At 39.8% G+C, this 19,491-nt stretch overlaps 3 protein-coding genes across 3 annotated transcripts in view; 1 reads left to right on the forward strand and 2 right to left on the reverse strand.

Annotated features, from left to right (window-relative positions):
• The first annotated feature begins 1,129 nt into the window (after positions 1–1,129).
• On the forward strand, positions 1,130–5,465 carry LOC115793819 (visinin-like). The gene is made up of 4 exons (XM_030748956.1): positions 1,130–1,288; positions 1,382–1,905; positions 3,822–3,933; positions 4,356–5,465. The coding sequence occupies exons 2-4, from the start codon at positions 1,525–1,527 to the stop codon at positions 4,442–4,444; spliced, it is 582 nt and encodes a 193-aa protein (XP_030604816.1). The 5' UTR covers positions 1,130–1,288; positions 1,382–1,524; the 3' UTR covers positions 4,445–5,465.
• On the reverse strand, positions 5,393–13,903 carry LOC115793815 (germ cell-specific gene 1-like protein). The gene is made up of 7 exons (XM_030748951.1): positions 13,611–13,903; positions 10,751–11,445; positions 7,087–7,269; positions 6,872–6,919; positions 6,615–6,767; positions 6,348–6,459; positions 5,393–6,251 (listed from the first exon to the last, which is right to left on the reverse strand). Exons 2-7 carry the CDS (start codon positions 10,944–10,946, stop codon positions 5,879–5,881), a joined length of 1,065 nt encoding a protein of 354 aa, XP_030604811.1. The 5' UTR covers positions 10,947–11,445; positions 13,611–13,903; the 3' UTR covers positions 5,393–5,878.
• A 402-nt stretch (positions 13,904–14,305) lies between these two features.
• The window catches only part of atg12 (ATG12 autophagy related 12 homolog (S. cerevisiae)), an 8,139-nt gene continuing 2,953 nt past the window's right edge, over positions 14,306–19,491 (reverse strand). Inside the window, exons 2-4 of the mRNA XM_030748958.1 lie at positions 16,603–16,739; positions 16,447–16,509; positions 14,306–14,526 (exon numbers count right to left, since the gene is read on the reverse strand). Of these exons, the coding sequence (XP_030604818.1) occupies positions 14,467–14,526; positions 16,447–16,509; positions 16,603–16,739 (260 nt within the window). The 3' untranslated portion in view covers positions 14,306–14,466. The remainder of the gene's footprint in view (positions 14,527–16,446; positions 16,510–16,602; positions 16,740–19,491) is intronic.

Consider the following 19,491-nt stretch of genomic DNA (forward strand, 5'->3'; position numbering starts at 1 on the left):
ATTGGCTATTCTCTGGCTTGTGTGGGCGAAGGCGGGGCTTAACTAATCCAACCGATAGACTCAGTGATCAAATGAGTAAACAAACAATGAACTGATTGTCACACAGAGAAATACATATCCTACATATAATAAGCGCGTGCTGATTTAATCTCTGCTGTTTATGTATATTTCTTGTACATATGTATAACTCATGAAGTCTCCTTTACACATGCTGTGCTGGTCTAAAACAACACTTAAGACAATCAAGATAATACTTTAGCGCTAATCAATGCAGACACAAAGTAAACAGACTAATGACGTAAATGTGCCAGCCAAAGTGTCATGAAGTGAGTTTGATGTGCTGATAATTACCAGATAGGCTCCAATGAGAGGATAGCTGTTGACAATTAATGTAGAAATGTAAAAAAATACAGGTGATCAGTTTATGTGTGTGTTTTATCAATGTGTAATTCAGAAAGCCTTTAAAACAGGATAGCACTTTAGGCAGAGAAAAGGGAATGCAAGTCATGTCTGGGACTAATAATGTTAATATGAAAATTCATACAACCAGAAACATAAAAAAATAAGTAATATGCCTAAAATAGAGATAGAAGTGTCACTCAAAGAGGGCGATACTGGAGGTCATGTAGGACAGGAAGGAGGCTGTGCACAGGGAGGGTCGGCAGTGACAATGATATTAAGGGTGCAAGTGGGATTGGCTGTAGATGTGAGAGTCAGAAGGAGTTTAAATTGCCTGCACAGATGGTGAACTGGCTTTCAGTGCTCAATTAAACCCACTGAAGGTCATAACTGAAACAGCAGACCTAATTTTAGGATATCTTTGAAATCCCACCTGAGACTTTGTTCACAGTTTGCTTGAAAACACCTGCTCACCTGTCAGTGAGTTTACCAAAGTAACATTAAAGTTTTTATGATACTGTGGTACTGTAACCTAGAATAATTGACACTAAAGTTCTGTTTGTCAATTCATATTCAGCTATTTAGTACTATTAAATTACTGGATACAGTACTAAAAGGCATAAATTAATTCCCAGAGCTTATCAGTAATTAATCAGGAATGTGGATGTATGCTAGAGCTTTCCGGACTTTTAAAACAGACAATTGACAAAATTAGGATCTGGGGTTGCAATTTGGTCAGATGCTCATCCCCCTTAAATCCCGCGTTAACAGACTTAACCTAGTCAACTTACCCTAGATGTACTCTCTCCCCGAGCCTATATCTTTCACTGTCTTAGTGTCGAGAGAGACACTCGATTCCCCAACCTTCATCTGCTCACACATCACACAGGTAAGGTTTCTGCACATTTTGACAATGGAATCTGCTGAGTAAGTTGTTTAAATTTTCAAGTGAATTATATCACATTTCTAAATTATATTGCAGTTTTCTGTCTGGTTTTTAACATCAAAAGAAGACATCAAGCCAGTAAGCAGTAATATTTTGGACAAAGAAGAGCGTCATTTGGCACAGGACAAGTACTAGTCAGGCAGCTTAACACATTACTAAGGCAATAAAAAGAAAGTACAATGGGAAATGCAACCAGTAGCGCGCTATCAAAGGAGATCCTGGAGGACCTCAAACTCAGCACAAAATTTACTGAGGAAGAAATCTCCCAGTGGTACGAGAACTTTCAGAAGCAGTGTCCGACAGGACGCATCTCACCGGAGGAGTTTGAGGAGATCTATGCCCGCTTCTTCCCTGAGAGTGATCCTAAGAGCTACGCGAGACATGTATTTCGCTCCTTTGACACCAATGATGACGGCACTTTAGACTTCAAGGAGTACATCATCGCACTACACATGACCTCCACTGGGAGGACAACCCGAAAACTGGAGTGGGCCTTCTCCCTATTTGACGTAGACAAGAACGGATACATCACCAAGTCAGAAGTCAAGGAAATATGCCATGTGAGGGTGATTTATGTGACAGTACATGACGGCATGGTGACACTGATGAATGGATAAGTGGCTTTAATGGTTCTAGTTTGATGGCAAACAGTCAGTGCTAACCATTGTTTGTCATGTCAGAAAGAGATGAATTTATACATCTTTTTTTCTTATTCTGGCTTTTTATTAATCTTTCCAAAAAACTAAAGTGCTATTTTTTCTTTCACCATAATCGGTAGATAAAATCAGAATTCCAAACTATTCTCTTAGTCGTGGTCCTCGGGGGAGGCGGGGGACTGAGATGTAGGGATTAACTGGCCTAATGCAAGAAAACACAACTCAACAACCTTACATAAATTTCTGTTTTTTTTCTCTGTATTTAATTGGTTTAAATCTATGGCATGGCTACTCTAAGGTCACACAGCATTAATACTGGATTATATTGTCAGGTTATCCCCTTATTTTGTCCATGTTCTGCAAGATCCACTAAAGCTGTGTTGCAGTTAACTGAGAATTTACCATTCCTCTCATGGTATGCAGATCTCAGTCCTAATTGGTAGCTCTGTTAGCCAGTCTATATGAGCCTAAAACTCCTGATAATCTCTGTGATTACAGGTTTAGCCCTCTGACAATATAGGGAGTCCTACTCCTGAGCAGAGCTACTCTTAAATTCCACTCCCAGACAAGAGTATACTCATCATTCAGTGTCTTTTACTTGTGAGGCTGCCACTGTGGACTGAAGACTGTATTATAATAATGTCAGACACTTTTTTTTCAAATGGTTTTACACTTTTCTATATTCTCTCTTCGGATAAATGATATAGAATTGTAAGAGGCTTAGACAGATCAGCGAAGAATCCAGCTGGCATTGTAATGGGATTGAATTCCTGGCCAACAGGCTTGAGTCTATAAGCACCATGTTTACAGTACGCTGCATAAAATAGCTGCATTTTAAAGCCCTGATAGCAGTTCCAAAGCTTACTATAAGATTGGACTCTTTCCAGTCTGTAAAACGCTGAGAGAGGTCCAAAAATGCAGATCTGTAGGAATACCCTGCCTCCATTTTACAGAAAGTTCTTATGTTCTTATTCTTATGTAATGTATAAAACATGTATTAAATTAGAAAACATAAGTGATAAAGGAAGAAATATCCCCAAAAAAAACACAGCCAGCACTTATACTACGCTGATAGACTAGTACTTCAGTGCCAAAGATTAGTTTCCCTTTATGACTTTCTGTGAGTTCACAACCTTGATATCTAGTTTGCCATCTGATGTCTAAACTCTACTGACCACAGCATCAGAGGAGGGGCAAGATTGGAGGGATCGTCCAGGGAAAAGAGCTGACATCTTGGTGTTTGGCCTGTGGCCTGAGTCTTGGCACTAATCCATGTTAATCTAGGTGTCTTAAATGTGGGAGATGAGTGCTCCCTCTCTAACTGGGACACCAACTTAAAGGCCTGAACCTAAAGTGCACAGTCAGCTAGTCATTTAGCCCACTGCAGATCAGCCATCTCTGAAAGATGACAAGAAACGCTGCAGCTTGTTTGATTATTTATCTATTTGTAACAAAAGGATAATGACTACTGTTTAGAAACTGATGTTCGGTCAGTCAGGACTGGGCTTATGTGGGAGAAAGGTTAGTTAGCATTTGAGAATTTCTAATTTTATATCCAACCAAATTCACCAGTGGCATCGATAATCAGAACAATAGACAATCCTCATGAAAAAAAAAAAGTACTGGCATGCCCATTTTCTCTTCAACACCAATAACTCCAAATATGCACAAGACATTAATTAACCAAAGAATGCTGTGAGCTTGCTTGGTTTTCCTTCTGCTTACATACTCTTTGGTCTGTATCCATCTGTTTTATGTACTGTGCAGATGAGAGAAATGATGCAGCATTACTATCCATTTTATACCCAACCCCCTCTCAGGCCTTGTTTAAGCTGATCCCCAAAGAGGACCACTGCAAACTACCAGAGGATGAAAACACACCTGACAAGCGAGCCAAGAAGCTGTGGGGTTACTTTGAAAAGAAAGACAATGGTAAGAGGTGTCGTAATATATTGTACTTCTGGTTAGAGAGAGATAATATCAGTGAAAGCTCCTGCTACCTTTCTTCGGCTGATGTTCCAACATCCTGTGGGGAAGATTACATTTTACAATCAGCTGTTTGGCTTAACAGTAATACAAGTATTAATCCACCTGGGGGCAAGTCCTCACTTATAGGATCACTTGTGTCATGCAAGCTTTATTACAAGTCACTGGCCAAAAAAAAAAAAAAAAAGAAAATCCTGAGTTATACATCACATGCTACTGTGTCTCAAACACACGAGATAAGACTATGTTTCTTAGATAACAACAGTCATAATCCATCCTTGTGTTGTCTCACACTCCTTGCTTGATGTGTGTGTGTAAAAAACATTTTTCTCCTCATTTTAACAGTTCTTTCTCTTTCCCCCTCACAGATCGACTGGCTGAAGGAGAGTTCATTACAGGAGTGATTGAAAATGAGAATGCAATGCGTCTGATCCACTACGATCCAGTAAAACATTAAATCTCCCTCTATTCCTATATTCCTCCTCTTTCCCCGCTTTTATTGTTTTTATTATTAAACTACTTTCTTTTTTTAAAACATACTTTTCCCTCTTCCTCCTCTCAGTATCAGATGCTTTCTCTATCCTCTTCATTAAATTACTTAGGCCCTGCATGTAAATAACGATTCCTGCAGTTTCTTTAAATTTGTGTGTTACACATATGTATACATATGTAAGTATCATGCTTAATTGTTAGCCGGTTATACTTTTTTTGTTAGAAATTTGAAATATCCTCCAGTATTGTAAATTACTCAAAAAAAATAAAATAAGAATCGTCTCATTCATCTGGGCTTTGGAAGTCCATTTATCTTTCTCTCCTGGAAAACAATAAAATCTCCTTTGACCTAGAAACACACTGTACATTATAATGCTAGTGGTTGATAAAATTTGCACTCTAGGTTTTAAATTTTCTGTTGTATTAATCCCAGACAGTAAATCCAAGATTATCTCAAATGTATAACCTACAAATATTAAAGGTAAATTTAAGTAATTTTTTTGGCATTTGTAAGAAAAACAATGTTACCTATACAATTTTATGTGAAACATAATATATAACAGGAGCTTAATGCACGTTTGTACACCATTGTTTCCTTGAAACTGGTGTTTTAATGTTGCAGATATTTGTGGGTGTGTGTGTGTGTGTGTGTCTCTGCATTTCTTTCCAACTTTCATTCTGACCCCCCACAAGCCGCTCCTCTCTTGCTTCACTCTCCTCCCTCTGTTCCTCCTCCTCTCCATCCAACTCGGGATTACTGGTTTACACATAATCTTCTGTTCAACATCAGGGAGCAGACTTTTCAAAATCTCTGTAATCTTTCCATCTCTATGGGTTTGTCTGTGCATCTCCAGAGAGGCTGTGTTTGTAGTAGCTTCTGGTATACATGCATTGCTTCAAAATTCTGTATCTCTTAAAAGTTTCTAACCAGAGAAGGAAGACCTTTATTGTAACACGCAGAAAATAAAATGTGTATTTTCTCTGTAGAACTGGCTGTTCTTTTGGGAATACAAACATCATCCTCTGAAATGAATTGATCACATGATGGTTGTCATGTTAATATATAAACAAAAAAATAGAGGAAGCGTTTCGTTGCCTTTACAAATACAGTCATACATTTACGTTCCTACTATGAGGCACTGAGAAATACCCAAAAAATGCAGGCTTGCATGTGAGTGAGATACATATGCAGACACATACATTGTAGGCTTAACACTTTGATATGTGTGGATTTCTTTGGGCCTTAAGCCTGATCAGTACATCCCATGTTCACACAAAGTCAATGTGGACAACATGAAAAAAAGGATGTGTTTGCTTACATTGACCGTCTCCACCTTGGTTATAGTGTCTTCCCTTTTCAGCTTTTCAGCCCTTTAAGTTGATATGTGTTACTGATTCCCTAACAAGGTGAATCAACTCGGTCCATTGTCTCCTCCATCTCATCCATCTCTCTCTCACAGTCCTCACACCCCTCTGGCCCACATCCTCCTACTAAAACCAGCGTTGGTACATCCCCATTTCCCACTCCAACTACGCTGCCATTTGGAGCCCACGCCACATCAATCATCCCATCTGGACACTGCAATAGGCCACTGATGGAGTAGAGCCCTCCCCCTGGGACGACCTCGTCATAGGATGGGGCGTGAGCGGCGGCTCTTGCTTCCTCTAAACGGAGTCTCTGTCTGCGGCGAAGCTCGATGATGGTCTTTGTGTAGGAGTTGAGTGTGACGACAGCTGCCCCCATACAGCAACTGAAGGACACCCAGGCAAGACTAGATGCAGAGAATTTAAAATAGTTAGGAGAAAAGACAAAGCTCATGGTGAAATTTTAAGTCCCGATAAAGGTTTCAATGCTATCGGCCACCTACGCAAATGACCAGCCGTAGTCCCAGGATTGAGGCCTCCAATCTTTCGGGCCCACAATAACTGTCATTTGAAACACTGTGGTGTACATCATGTGTGCCACCATCCCAAGAAGACCTGCACAGGAGGTGAAACAGATAAAATTATTCAGCAAAAAAGAGGGAGCTCAGAGGACCATGCAAAAAATATAATAGCTGAATATAGAGAAGGCGGATATGAAGTTGGTGAAATTAACAAAATAATGTAAAACTGAGTGACACACTGGGTCTCACCTGACAGCACAGTGCAGATAGCTGCATAGGCATTGATTTTTAGTGAGTGCATCTCTTTATGGGAACACAAAACTTCCAGCCACATCAGTAAGAAGCCCATCCCCAGCAGACCGATGTATGTAAACTCAGAAATAACAGATAGCCAGAGCACACCTGCAATATGTCAACAACAGAATGAGTATACTGTCGCGAACTAACCTTTAATCAATTTGCAATATGTAGGTGTTAAAGTAGGAGTCGATCAGTTCACAGCTCACCTTGTGTTTCTCCTGGAGTTAAGTCTATAAAGCTGCGACATTTCTCCCCTGCCCAAAAAAAAAAGAGTCACGATTTAAGGATAAAATTTTGATGATGAATGAAGAAGATAAAAAAAAAACATTAACTTTGATGAACAAGCAATGTCATTAAGCTGAAACCAAACCTCAGCCAAAAATCAGCCATTGTTGTGATCGAGCCAAAGAGTGTCTCTTACCGTCACTGTGTTTTTCACAGCTTTCCCAGAAGCCAGTGTGGAAGTATCTAAAAGCAAACTTGTCTTCCCCTGTCTCCCATATGTAGTGGACGGCGTTGGCCAGCTGCCTTTGTCTGATCTTAGCCAACTCCTCTCTCCTGGCCGGAGATAGCGTGCGGTTGTAGGGGTTCTGAGTGGGACTCTCTGAGAGGATGACAGTGAGAAAAGCAGATTTAAGGTTCGAGTTTGCACCTGCTTATTCTTAATTTGGTTAATGTAGCCTGTGGTTAGAGTATAAGCCAGCATTCACTAGATGGACATTCTGTCTCTGTGTTGTTTCTCATGTGAGCCATATGATGCAAACATTTTCACAGGGCATCTTGTCTGTGAGGCACGAGCATTAACAGCTGATCCACTGATTGTCAGAAATGAAATGAAAAGGCAGTGAGAACACAAAGGACAAAAACACATTCCAGGGACTTAGACGGTGATATGCTGGATATCAAACTGAGGGGTAAAAATATAAAAGTATGTCTTTTACAGAAGAGAAAGGTTGATGGTAAACACAAAAATCCTGCTATACTCTTCCCTCAAAATCAGCAAGCCTCTGTATGCATGCAGCCTTGTCAGTGTTCATGCTGTGGTGCCAAACACATTTGTTTCTCAGGTTTAGAAGCATAAGGGAGAGTTTTAAAACCACACACTGCGTATAGTAAAATGGAATATTCCTGTGCACGTTGACAAAGCACATGTAGTGTCAAAGTTGATTGTTTTATGCAATAAAAGTTGTTAATCTCCATGTGGATTAAGCATATCTGTTGAGAAAATAAAGACCACAGGACAGCATCAGCGTCAACCTCGATTAAACCTTTATAAGCAACCTCACACCCCACAGATTAATACTAAGCCATAACTGAGTCCACTGTGAACCAAAGGTATTGGGGGGGGGAAAGAGATTAAAAATGAGGACAATTGCTTTCTAACAGTTCAATGTCAGAAAGCCTCATCTACTTTATTTTGCAAGCCGATCGAGCACCGCAAACAATCTCAGTGCGCCTGAGGAATGGATTTGAATTCTCTGGGTAACATTTAACTTAGAATTCAAAGCACAGCCTCGAAAAGCATCTAAGCATGAAGGTTCAAATTTTAAAAACATGCTTTCACCTACGAGTCCACCTGCTGGATTTTTGCAGAGCTTTCTTTTTCAGCAAACTAAGTTTAATCAGTAAACAAACTCCATCTCTTTTACATGAAGCTGTCAAGGAGATCAAGTTAAAAGCTCCAGAAAAGAATGGAGTTAAAATTTATCCCTTTGGACTGAGTTAGGAAACAATGCAAGACGATATGTTTGTTTTGCAGGTGTGTCGTAAACTTGTGGCTGATTGGTGGTCCATTGCTAGTTACAGATAAAACTTTCAAATAATCCCACTCTTCAAAAGGCCAAATGCCAAAATAATTGTTCACAAGAAAGAATAAATTCAGCAAATTTTGCAAATTGTGTCACGTCTGTGAACATGTTGCAGCATATTAGTCACCAGTATATTTATGACCAGCTATACTGCAGTTGTTTTCAGTTCAGCAGGAAAAAAAAAAAAAAGGCCAAGTCAAAACTTGATGTTCTCAAATACTCCTGTACACTAGAGTGAAGCATAAGTATTTCCACATAGTTCCCTATTTTATGTAAATTTATCCTTCTTCTTTCTAAAGGTCAAAGGAAGATGTACTATGACACTGAATTTCTGCTTACGTCCAAAAGTTTTAGTGATACTATTTCAAAACTACACTATACATTATGCTGACATAAGATGGGATTAGTGTTTGGACCAAGCGTCTTGCTCAGTTAAAGTTTACTTGAATAGTAATTGAACTTGTGCCGAATGGATGGGATTAAATAAACATATGCTTCTTTCTGCTCCTTTTTTTTTTAACATTATTATTTATTATGATGATTATTTTCCGTATTTTTTTTTTATCATGTTGTATTATTTTAACATATTCAAAATAAAGCCTCACAGAACTTCTGCATAATGTCTGTATAATAAAATATTGTTAATGTGCAAAACACACAATCAGAAGCATAAATGAGCAGGTGCACGTTGGAAGGTTAAAGGTTATTCAGTAACAGTAAAAAGAGCAGTCCAAACACAGAGCTGTTAAAAAAAATATTTGCCCCCTTCGTGATTTCTTTTTTTTTTCCTTCTCTTTTTCATATTTGTCACACAACTTTAATATTAGACAAAGATAACCCAAATAAATTTTAAAAATGCAGTTTTTAAATAATGATTTTATTTATTAAGGAAAAAAAGCTTTCCAAACCTACCTGGGCCTGTGTGAAAAAGTAACTGCCCCCTAAACCTAATAACTGGTGGTGCCACCCTTGGCAGCAAGAATTAAGTGTTTGCGATAACTGGCAATGAGTCTTTCACATCACTTGTTTTAATTCAGCCACCCTGGAGGGTTTTCATGCATGGTCTGTTTAAGGTCATGCAAAAGCATCTCAATTTGATCTGAGTTTGGACTTTGATTAGGCTACTCCAAAACCTTCTTTTTTTCCTTTCTTGTTTTTTTTTTGAGCCATTCAGAGGTGGACTTGCTGTGCGCTTCAGATAATTGTCCTGCTGCATAACCTGAATGAACTGCTGGTCGCTCGTTCTCCTTCAGGATTTCCTGGTAGAGAACAGAATTCATGGCTCCATCAAGGTGATGAAACAGCAAAGCAGCCCCAGACCATCACACTACCACCACCACCACCACCACGTTTCACTCTTGGTATGACGTTCTTTTTATGAAATGCTGTTAGTTTTACTCCACATGTAACAGGATGCAGACCTTCCAAAAAGTTTAACCTTTGTCTCATTAGTCCACGGAATATTTTCTGAAAAGTCTTGTGGATGGCTCATCGAGATGCTTTTTTTTTTTTTTTTTTGTGAGTTGAGCCTTTGTGTTCTTTTTGGTCAGCAGTGGTTTTCTCCTTGGAACTCTCCCATAGATGCTATTTTTGCCCAGTCTCTTTCTTACTGTTGAATCATGAACTCTGACTTTAACTGAGACAAGTGAGGCCTGCAGTTATTTAGCTGTTGTTCTGGGCTCTTCTGTGACCTCCTGGGATGGTTCGCCACTGTTCCAAGTTTGCTCCATTAGTGGAAAATGACTCTCACCGTGGTTCACTGGAGTCCCAAAGCCTTAGAAATTGCTTTGTAACCCTTTTCATACTGACAGATGTCAGTGACTTTGTTTCTCATCTCTTCTTGAGTTTCGTTAGACCGTGGCATGATGTGATGCTTTTTGAAATCTTTTAGCCTACTTCGCTTTGTCAGACAGGTTCTATTAAAGTGATTTTTTGAGCAGGTCTGGCAGTAATCAGGTCTGGGTGTGGCTAGTCAAATTGAAGCTTTTCAGAAACAGTTAATTTATGATTTAACGGGGGGGCAGTTACTTTTTCACAGAGAGCCAGGTAGGTTTAGATTCTTCTTAATAAATGAAATCATCATTTAAAAACTACATTTTCTATTTACTCGGGTTATCTTTGTCTAATATTAGAGTTTGTTTGACACATTTGCAGAAAGCTAAGAAATGAGGAAGGGGCAAAATACTTATTCACAGCACTGTAAGCAAACTTTCAATAAATTAACAGTAAATGAAACAATGAAATACAAAACACCTTTGGATGTGTTCCATTTCCTACCTGTGGTGTAAGGCTCGCTGTTGTTCTGACCACAGTTCTTCATTTTGACAGGCGACAGGCAGAGGGGCTTGACCACCTTGTGAGTGCCCTCACACCAGTAGGAGGTGCAGAGGGCCAGGATGGAGAGGGCTAGGGCTAAAGTGGTCAAGGTGAGGGAGAGCAGGGAGCGAGAGCGACGGGACATACGCTCCAGCATGGCCACACTGGAGAAAAAGGAGGCACAGGCGGGGCCAGACCGAGAGAGAGGAGGGTGAAAGTAAGGCAAACAGGGGACAGAAGGGGACACTGCACTCGGGAATAGCAGCACAGAGGGTATGACAGCAGTCACGGATGGAGATGAGAGGGTGGGACAGATGCTTTGCGGGGGTTTTAAGAGGTTATGAGCTGCCAGGTTTAAATGGAAAACAAATATAAACGTGATGTAACAGTAAAGACAGATGATAAGAAAACAGATGAGAAACGATATTGTAAAGTCAGTGGGATTAACAGAGAGGAAGATAAAGAAAATGAGAGAGCAGGGAGCATGACAAGATGCTCGGAAGTTGATACATGTGGGAAAGAGAGACAGAAGGAGTAAAAAAATGAACAAGAGGAGATTTAGGTGGCTGATTTGGGCACAGTGGGAGAGAACAGTGGGATGCCAGGATATTACAATTTGTTGCCCTGACTGCTTCAATATGAGTTGCTATTGATCCCTGTGGGAACAGATATGGACATGCATTCGCTGAAATCAATGCTTGTAGACCCTTTTGTGTGTATTAGATCAGTGCGACTGTATCAAAAAAGCATTTTACAAATACTAGAATTTATTGCTAAAATTTGTATAAAGAGGAGATCAAAGACATTTCAACTTATTACTTTGTTAAAAAAAAAAAAAAAAGTTAAATTAAATTGTTGAAGCGAGCACACAGAGGATAAAACCAAGTTGCCCATATGATGAAATCTAACTTTACACTCTGAGCCACTGCCTGAGGTCACATAAGTCCTCCAGCTGTTTAAAGGGGGGGGGGGGTTATGGAAGGCTAAGTAATGTGTGTTCTCCTGTGACCCAGGCTAACATCTTTGTGCTTCCTGATTAACACACTCAGGCCTGAGCCTGCCGCTCATTATGAACTTTGGGCCTTAAGTGGAAGGCAAGATGGAAGTAAGCAAAACACTAGATTACTTTTTTTGATGAAATTATGGATAAGCCACAAATCTAAATGAAATTTTACATGTAATCCCTGAAAATCTGCTTTAATCTGTGTTAGGTGTGTTTTAGTGTGAAGTACACTTTGACCATGTCTGCTGCCAATCTTTCTCTCATCCAATGTCCCCCCCTGTCAGCTCACAGCCCCTGAAACACAACACAGATTAAACCAGGTGAATTTAGCACATCACTCATCCCTGAGCATGATTTCTGTTATCTATACTGCTGAAAATGAAGTTACAGTTTCTGCTGGGAGAAGCTTGGAAGAGGAGGCTCATAAATAGCTGCAGTGAGTTCTTTCACACAGTCCTTTCAGAAGGCTAGAGTGCTGTGCAAACATTTTAGGCACTATTTGTTTAGATTAGCGTTTAGTACGTCACCATGACAGCGATGTCAAATAAATTCATTCAGCACTGAAACATCAAACCCACAGTGCAAGTTTACTTCTGCATGTTACTGATGGTTTAATGGCAAACGGTGACCAGGTACTGATATTCATAACGTTATCTTTGACAGTATCCCCACTTTGAGAGCAGAATGCTTTTTATGTGAGTGGTTATTCTTGGCATGAACTGTAAACATGACAGAATTTCTACTAGGTGGGCAAAATAGAATCAAAGAGGAAGCTTAGTCTTTTTATCATTACCATCACTTTTTTTTTGTTGTTTTTAACCATGTAGATAAACAGAACATTACTCTTCAGTCATGACTTTGTGATAAATATGGTAACACTATGAGCATATGTGTGATCATTACACTTAGGGTACAGGATGAACTACTCTGGATTTTGCTAAATCCATTCATCCGTTTTCTTCCGCGTATCCAATTCAGGGCTGCAGGGGGGCTGGAGCCTATCCTAGCTGCCATAAGACGAGAGGCAGGGTACACCCTGGACAGGCTGCGAGTCTGTCGTAGGGCTGAGACAGCTAGACAGCCAACCATTCGCACCTATGGGCAATTTAGAATCACCAATTAACCTAACCTCACTAACTGCAGGTCCATGGACTGTGGGAGGCAGCTGGAGTACCCATGCAGACACAGGGAGAACATGCAAACGCCACAGAAGGTGGATTTGAACCCAGTTCCTTCTTGCTGTGAGGTATCAGTGCTAACCACTGTGCTGCCCTCACAGCAAGTCTGTGGGTATGCACATTTATAACCCAAATACAAATTGAAGTCGATTTTGGTAAGATTAGAAACAACTATTTTTAATCTCACAAAAAAATTGATGTTCATTCAATATAAACATGTCATATTGATTATAAAATGCACCAACAGGTTGCTCTATCTTGACAAATATTCCTCATTTAACTGCATTCATAATTAAAATATGTGGATGGTCAATTACAAATCTCTCTGAAAGATCCAAGTAAAGTCAACATAGGGAGCACCTCAGTTGTTCCTATGACAATTATTTTCAGCCTTTATTTGTCAGTAACTAGCTGATGTGTAATTTCCCAGCTTGCTTGATTTTTGCAGACATCGATCCAAACAAATTATTCAGTATTTGATCATAAATGACTAAGCATAAGAAATACTCAAATGTAATTAGTAGATCTATTTAGCTTCTTGTAAACATTACCTAGAGGAATTATATATTTATGTAATTGCTGAAGAACAATCCAAAAAACACTTCAAACTGAATTATTTTAAAATAATTCAAACACCTACCAGACCTTGTTCTCGTCCTCTGTCGTCTATCATGTCCATCATGAAGTAACTACCATGGTAAAACATGTTTCACTGCCATTTCCCTTCTTGCAGCAAACTTAGTGTGCTTATCTGCCTTCTTCAAAAGCCCTTAATCAAAAAGATCCTCCACAACTTTAGTTCAGCTGCTCCATCTTGAACCCTACCCTCTTCAGCTTTTCTCTGTACATCAGTTTCCCTCCTCCTTGCATGAGCATCAGTGGGCCCTTACCTCTCCAGGTGCACGCCCCGTGTAATCCTCCTCTGATGGAGATGCGAACTGATGGAGTGACTGCATGTCTGTCTCCAAGCCACTCTACTCGCTTTACTGTCTTTCTTGGGAATTTATGTCACAAACCCATCCTGAATCATGTAATCCCTCTAAGTCCATCTGTTACTATAGTGCCCCCTCTCTTCCTGTGTCTGTCCCTTTTCACTGGTGGCCTTTGCTACATCTCCCCAAACTTTAATCAGCAGTTTAAGTTCCACTGCATTACAGCCTTTTCTTTCCTTCCTTTTTTTGTATTTTTGTATTTTTTATTAACATTACAGTACCTTACACACATTGTCCCAAATCAGCACCAGCAGTATGCAAAGCCAAACCCTGAGCCTACTGTGCTTGTTGTTCATTTTGGTTGCCTAAAAAAAAAAAAAAAAAAAGTGCAAAGAGCTTCACATTATGTCACAATAATTTATTTACAGTGTATGTACATAAAAACTGTAAGACAGCAAATGTCAAAGGAGAAAAAAAAAAAACAAAAACATTGTGTTGTCATGTTTGTGAAGGTGAATTTAAGAAGGACGAGGACTGAGGAGGGGAACATGTAGCTGTAGAAAGTTAACCCCAGGCTTGAGATTTACAATAATGTAGAATCAGCTTGCCATCGCTTCCAAAACACTGAAAGAGAAACAAAATGGGAGGCGAAAAGACGTTAAAATTAAACTGTCATAAACAGGAGTGACCTGTCAATAAAGACCAAAACCACACACACACACACGCACGCACGCACGCACGCACGCACGCACACACACACACACACACACACACACACACACACACACACCAAAAAAAAAAAAAAAAAATCAGTGTTAACTGTTGTTGTACATGACATCAGAAAAGACCTTTAGCTAGATATTGATCTGTCAGTGAGAGCAGAGGGGTGATCAGCTGACCACTGTGACTTCTAGACTTTGATGTTTTTACTGTTATTTATTAAGGCACTAATCAGCGGTCAAGGATTTTTAGATTATGTCACAGAAAACTTTTCTTATTGCCCCCTCTGCTGGTAGAAGCTCTGCATGACCCATCCAGTCACACAGGCTGAACTTACTGGTACAGTCAGTTCCATGAGGTTTTGGACATTGACACTATTTTTGTTGGTAAATTTGCCTCTGTACACCAACACAGTGGATTTTAAATCAAACAAGATGTGACTGGAGTGCAGACTCCTAACAAAAGTTTAACAGAAGTGTTGCATCAACTGCTTAGGAATTACAGCCATTTTTACACACAGGCCCCCATTTTCAGAGATTCAGAAGTAAATCAGTCTCACGCGGTGAGGCCTGTTCCCTCGCTGTTTAATGACAAATTAAGTAGATAAAAGATCTGGAGTAGATTCCAAATAGATGTTGGTGCAAGTGAAGGAAGCCATCATTAGGCTGAAAAAAACAAAGTAACGCTATCAGAGAGACAGCAAAAACTTTAGAAGTCGCTAAATCAACAATCTGGTACATTATTTAAAATAAATAAATAAAGGAGGAACACACTGGTCAGCTCAGTAATACCACAAGGCCTGAGAAACCACAGAAGACAACTAAAGTGGATAAATGTGTATCATTGTCAAAGTCTGCAAACAAGAGCTGCCTTCATGAATGGAAACACAGAGGAATTATAACAACATGCAAACGACTTAGATTAAAAAACAAGGCCAGATTAGACTAGACTAGACATAGACGTGCTTTTCAGTTATTAAATATATAACTGAAGGCAGAAAGACCAACAAACAAGCAGCAACTGAAGGAGACTGCAGTAAAGGCCTAGCAGAGCATCTCAAGGAAGGAAATGCAGCATTTAGTGATGCCTGTGGCTTCTGGACTTCAGACGAGATTTTCAAAGCATTTTCATCCAAGTATTAATTTTGAGCCTCTGAAAATAGGGGATTGTGTATAAAAATGGCTATAATTCTTTAACAACAAAAACAATAACCCTTAAATTAAAGCTGAAAGTCTGCACTCCAATCCCTTATTTATAATTTAAATTCCATCAAGCTGGCGTACAGGGGCAAAAAATGTGTCCAAAAATATACGGATGTACAGTAATTTCCTTCTGGATCAATAAAGTATTTATCCATCTGCCTGACACTCGCGCTACTTCTGTAATATTTCAGTGAAGGCCAATTTACTACTCCAGTAAGGTGGTAGTTAACCTAGCCAGCTAACACATTTATCTCAGCAAGTAAGAAAATGCCAGGGTGTTTGGATTCTCCGAGTTTTGCAGGATACACTGATAGGATTTAGATTTCAAACAGTTGAGCTCTCTTCTAACAGCCTGATGGCTGCTTACAGTTACATCAGGAATAACTGTCAAGATTAATGTGTGGCTTAAAAGCTTTATGTAGAATTAAGTCCAGTTCAAACTGAATCACAGGTAGGAATGCACCAATTTGTAAAATTCTTAGCTGATACTAATGTTTTTATTTATTTGGGGTTATTTTAACAATTTGATGTTACCTTTGTTAAATTAATTAAATAAAAGGTAACAGTTTGCTGATAAACTGTATGTCTATGTTGCCACATTTAAAACTGTACATATACTCACATCAAAGAGGACCCCTACTTCTTGATCCGGTGAGGGGGCAAAAGACTGGTTAACATAGATGAACTGGGAAGAGAAAGATTCAGTTATCATGGTGGAAATCATGTCTATGATATGATTTTAGAAATTAATAAGCTGGCAGAAAAGCGTCATGCTTACTAGTTGTTCACTGGCATCAAGCTTGAGGAAGCGAGATATGAACTGTGAAAGAGACTGAACCGTTCTCCCCCTGTCCACTGCCCACTTCTTTGTTTTCATTATAGGAGTGTCTCCCACTGCCTTCAACAGCACATCGACTATGAAAATGGAAAAAACAAAAGTGAAAGTTATTTGATAGTGTTGCAACACAGACTGTTACGGGCAAATCTCAACTTGAACTGTTCAGTGGAATTCACTGACGCTTGGCGAGTGTGCCACAGTGGAGAAATGGAAACTGCCAAGGCAAGCCCCCGAGCAAAAATCCACCTATGGAACAAAGCCAACGTTGCACAGATTTAAAAAAATGTTATCCATCCCTCGGTTTTGTATACGTTATTAATTTTGCTAAATGTTTGGGTGAAATACCAAACCCTCCCCAATGGACATTTTAATTTTCATATTGATCTAAGTGTTATCTTCTGTTTATAAAATGAACTGCCAATAAATCTCATGCAGATAATAATATGTGTATATGTGTGTATGCATATGTTTTTTTGTTAAATAGGGGCAGAGATTATAAGATTTTTTCTTCTATCTGCTTCCTTTCATTTTATGAGATTTGTTTTTTGTATTGAAATTTGTTTTGTTTTTAACTAAAATGAATAAATGATTAAACTAAAATAATGATGAAAAATAAATGACATTTCTTTCAGTATCTGAACAAACTTATTCCAAACCCTAAAACATGCACTTTTCACTAAACTATGTTGATAATTTGGCAGTTTTATATTATATTTATATTTATAAGGCAAATAACCAAACTAGCACAATGTCATATCCTCATATCCACAGGGTTTTTACAGAAAAACTTTATTACTTTATCTCTCCCATAATGCACAAAGAGTTTTTCAGAGGGAGCTGGAAGACAAGAAAGGGTAAGAAAAGGGGGGGGGGGGGGGGGGGGGGGGGACAATTCACATCGTCATTCACATAACACCTCCATGAAATCTGGCTTTATAGGCTTAACATATTTGACCTACTAATCCCACAGTTTAATAAACAAATTTTTCTTAAGCCAGAGTGAAAAAATAATCATTTCCATAATATAAATATCATTTAAAATATCTATCCACTGTTGAATTGTGGGGGATTCAGGGAGCAACCAGTGTCTTGTGAGCGCTTTTTTTTTTTTTTTTTTTTTTTTTTTTTTTACAAGAAAATATTAGGATACTAAATATGTGTGCATCGGAGTGTCTTCACTGAAAATCAACATTAACTAAGAATAAAGTGGAAAACTGCAAAAGGTAGATCAGTATTAAGTACGCTTTTGGACTGTTGGAATGCTACTGCACATGTAATCCCAGTGAAAGGGGTTACATGAAGAGGATGTGGGACCTATGAATTCTGCAACCCCCAACATCCAGACTGACATCGAAACAACTCATAGCTCTGTGTTCCAACATACAAAAGAAGCAACTGCTATTGCAACTACATACTGACAAAGTACAACCCATGCTACAGCAAGGGGAAGCCAGGACAACAGGTCAGGGGGGAGATATCATCATCCCCACACTCCGAGATTGGGTACCAAGCCCCAATAATAATAACAACTAGTATGCTGAATACCAGAGCAGCTGACCTGAAAAATAAGATGGAAGACCCCTCGAAGCAGACTATCAAGACTACGTGAAGTACCCTCTGAAAGTTGACCATTTGACCATCACTGAAACCAATCAGTTGATCTATACCACAGCAGCGGTGATCCTTGAGATGCTTGGCTATAAGCCACAAGGAGCAGTACCCTCCATGGAAAAGACAAATAGAGGCTAAGATCAAGGGAACTATCACAGTTGTCGAAAGGGGTGCCTAAGAAGTACGACAGGCTGTCCATACCTGAGGCCTTAGGGACTGCTAAGCAAAGACTCACAGCCTTGGCTAACTGCCTGAAGAGATATATCAGAGAGATACAAGCCAGGAGAATAAACCAGATGTTCTCCACTAAACCATCCAAGGTGTACTCTCAGTGGCAGGGGAATAATATGAGAACAGCACCCCCCACCAAGGCTGGAGAAGGCACAATACTGGAAGAGCATATGGGAGATGGATGCAACACACAACACCAATGCTCAATGACTAGTGGATCTAAGAGCAGACCACAGCAACCTTCCTGAACAGTATCCAGTAACCATCACAGTGGCAGATATCCAAGAAAGAGTCTCATATATGAAGAGCTGGACAGCACCAGGCCCTGATATCATACACACCTACTGGCTAAAGAAGCTAACTGCACTCCATGAGCACCTGGCAGCACAAATGAACCAGTTGCTAGAGGCTAAGACACACCCAGAATGGCTGACTGAAGGCCGGACAGTCCTGATTCCCAAGGACCCCCAGAAGTGACAGGTCCCATTCAACTACTGGCCAATAACCTGCCTCAGTACAACATGGAAACTCCTGTCAGGTATCATAGCAGCTAAGATGAGCAGGCACAATGCATGAGCAGGGCCCAGAGAGGAATTGGCGGAGATACCAGGGGAGTAAAACACCAGCTACCGGTAGATAGAGCAGTCACTTGAGACTGTAGGACTAGACTGACCAACCTGTGCACTGCCTGGATTGATTCAAAGGAAGCCTATGACTTGATGCCACACACAGATCCTGGAATGCCTAGAACTACACAAGATCAACAGGACCCTAAGAGCCTTCATCAAGAACTCACTAGAGGCCAACTTCAAACCAGTTGCACAAGTCATCATCAAGTGCAGGATTTACCAAGGAGATGCTCGGTCCCCACTGCTGCTCTGCATAGGCCTGAATCCCCTCAGCCAGATCACCAACAAGACTGGCTATGGATACTGACTACAAAATGGAGCAACCATCAGCCACCTCCTGTACATGGATGACATCAAG

This window comes from Archocentrus centrarchus, chromosome 16 (assembly GCF_007364275.1).
Source record: "Archocentrus centrarchus isolate MPI-CPG fArcCen1 chromosome 16, fArcCen1, whole genome shotgun sequence".
Taxonomy (NCBI): Eukaryota; Metazoa; Chordata; class Actinopteri; order Cichliformes; family Cichlidae; genus Archocentrus; species Archocentrus centrarchus.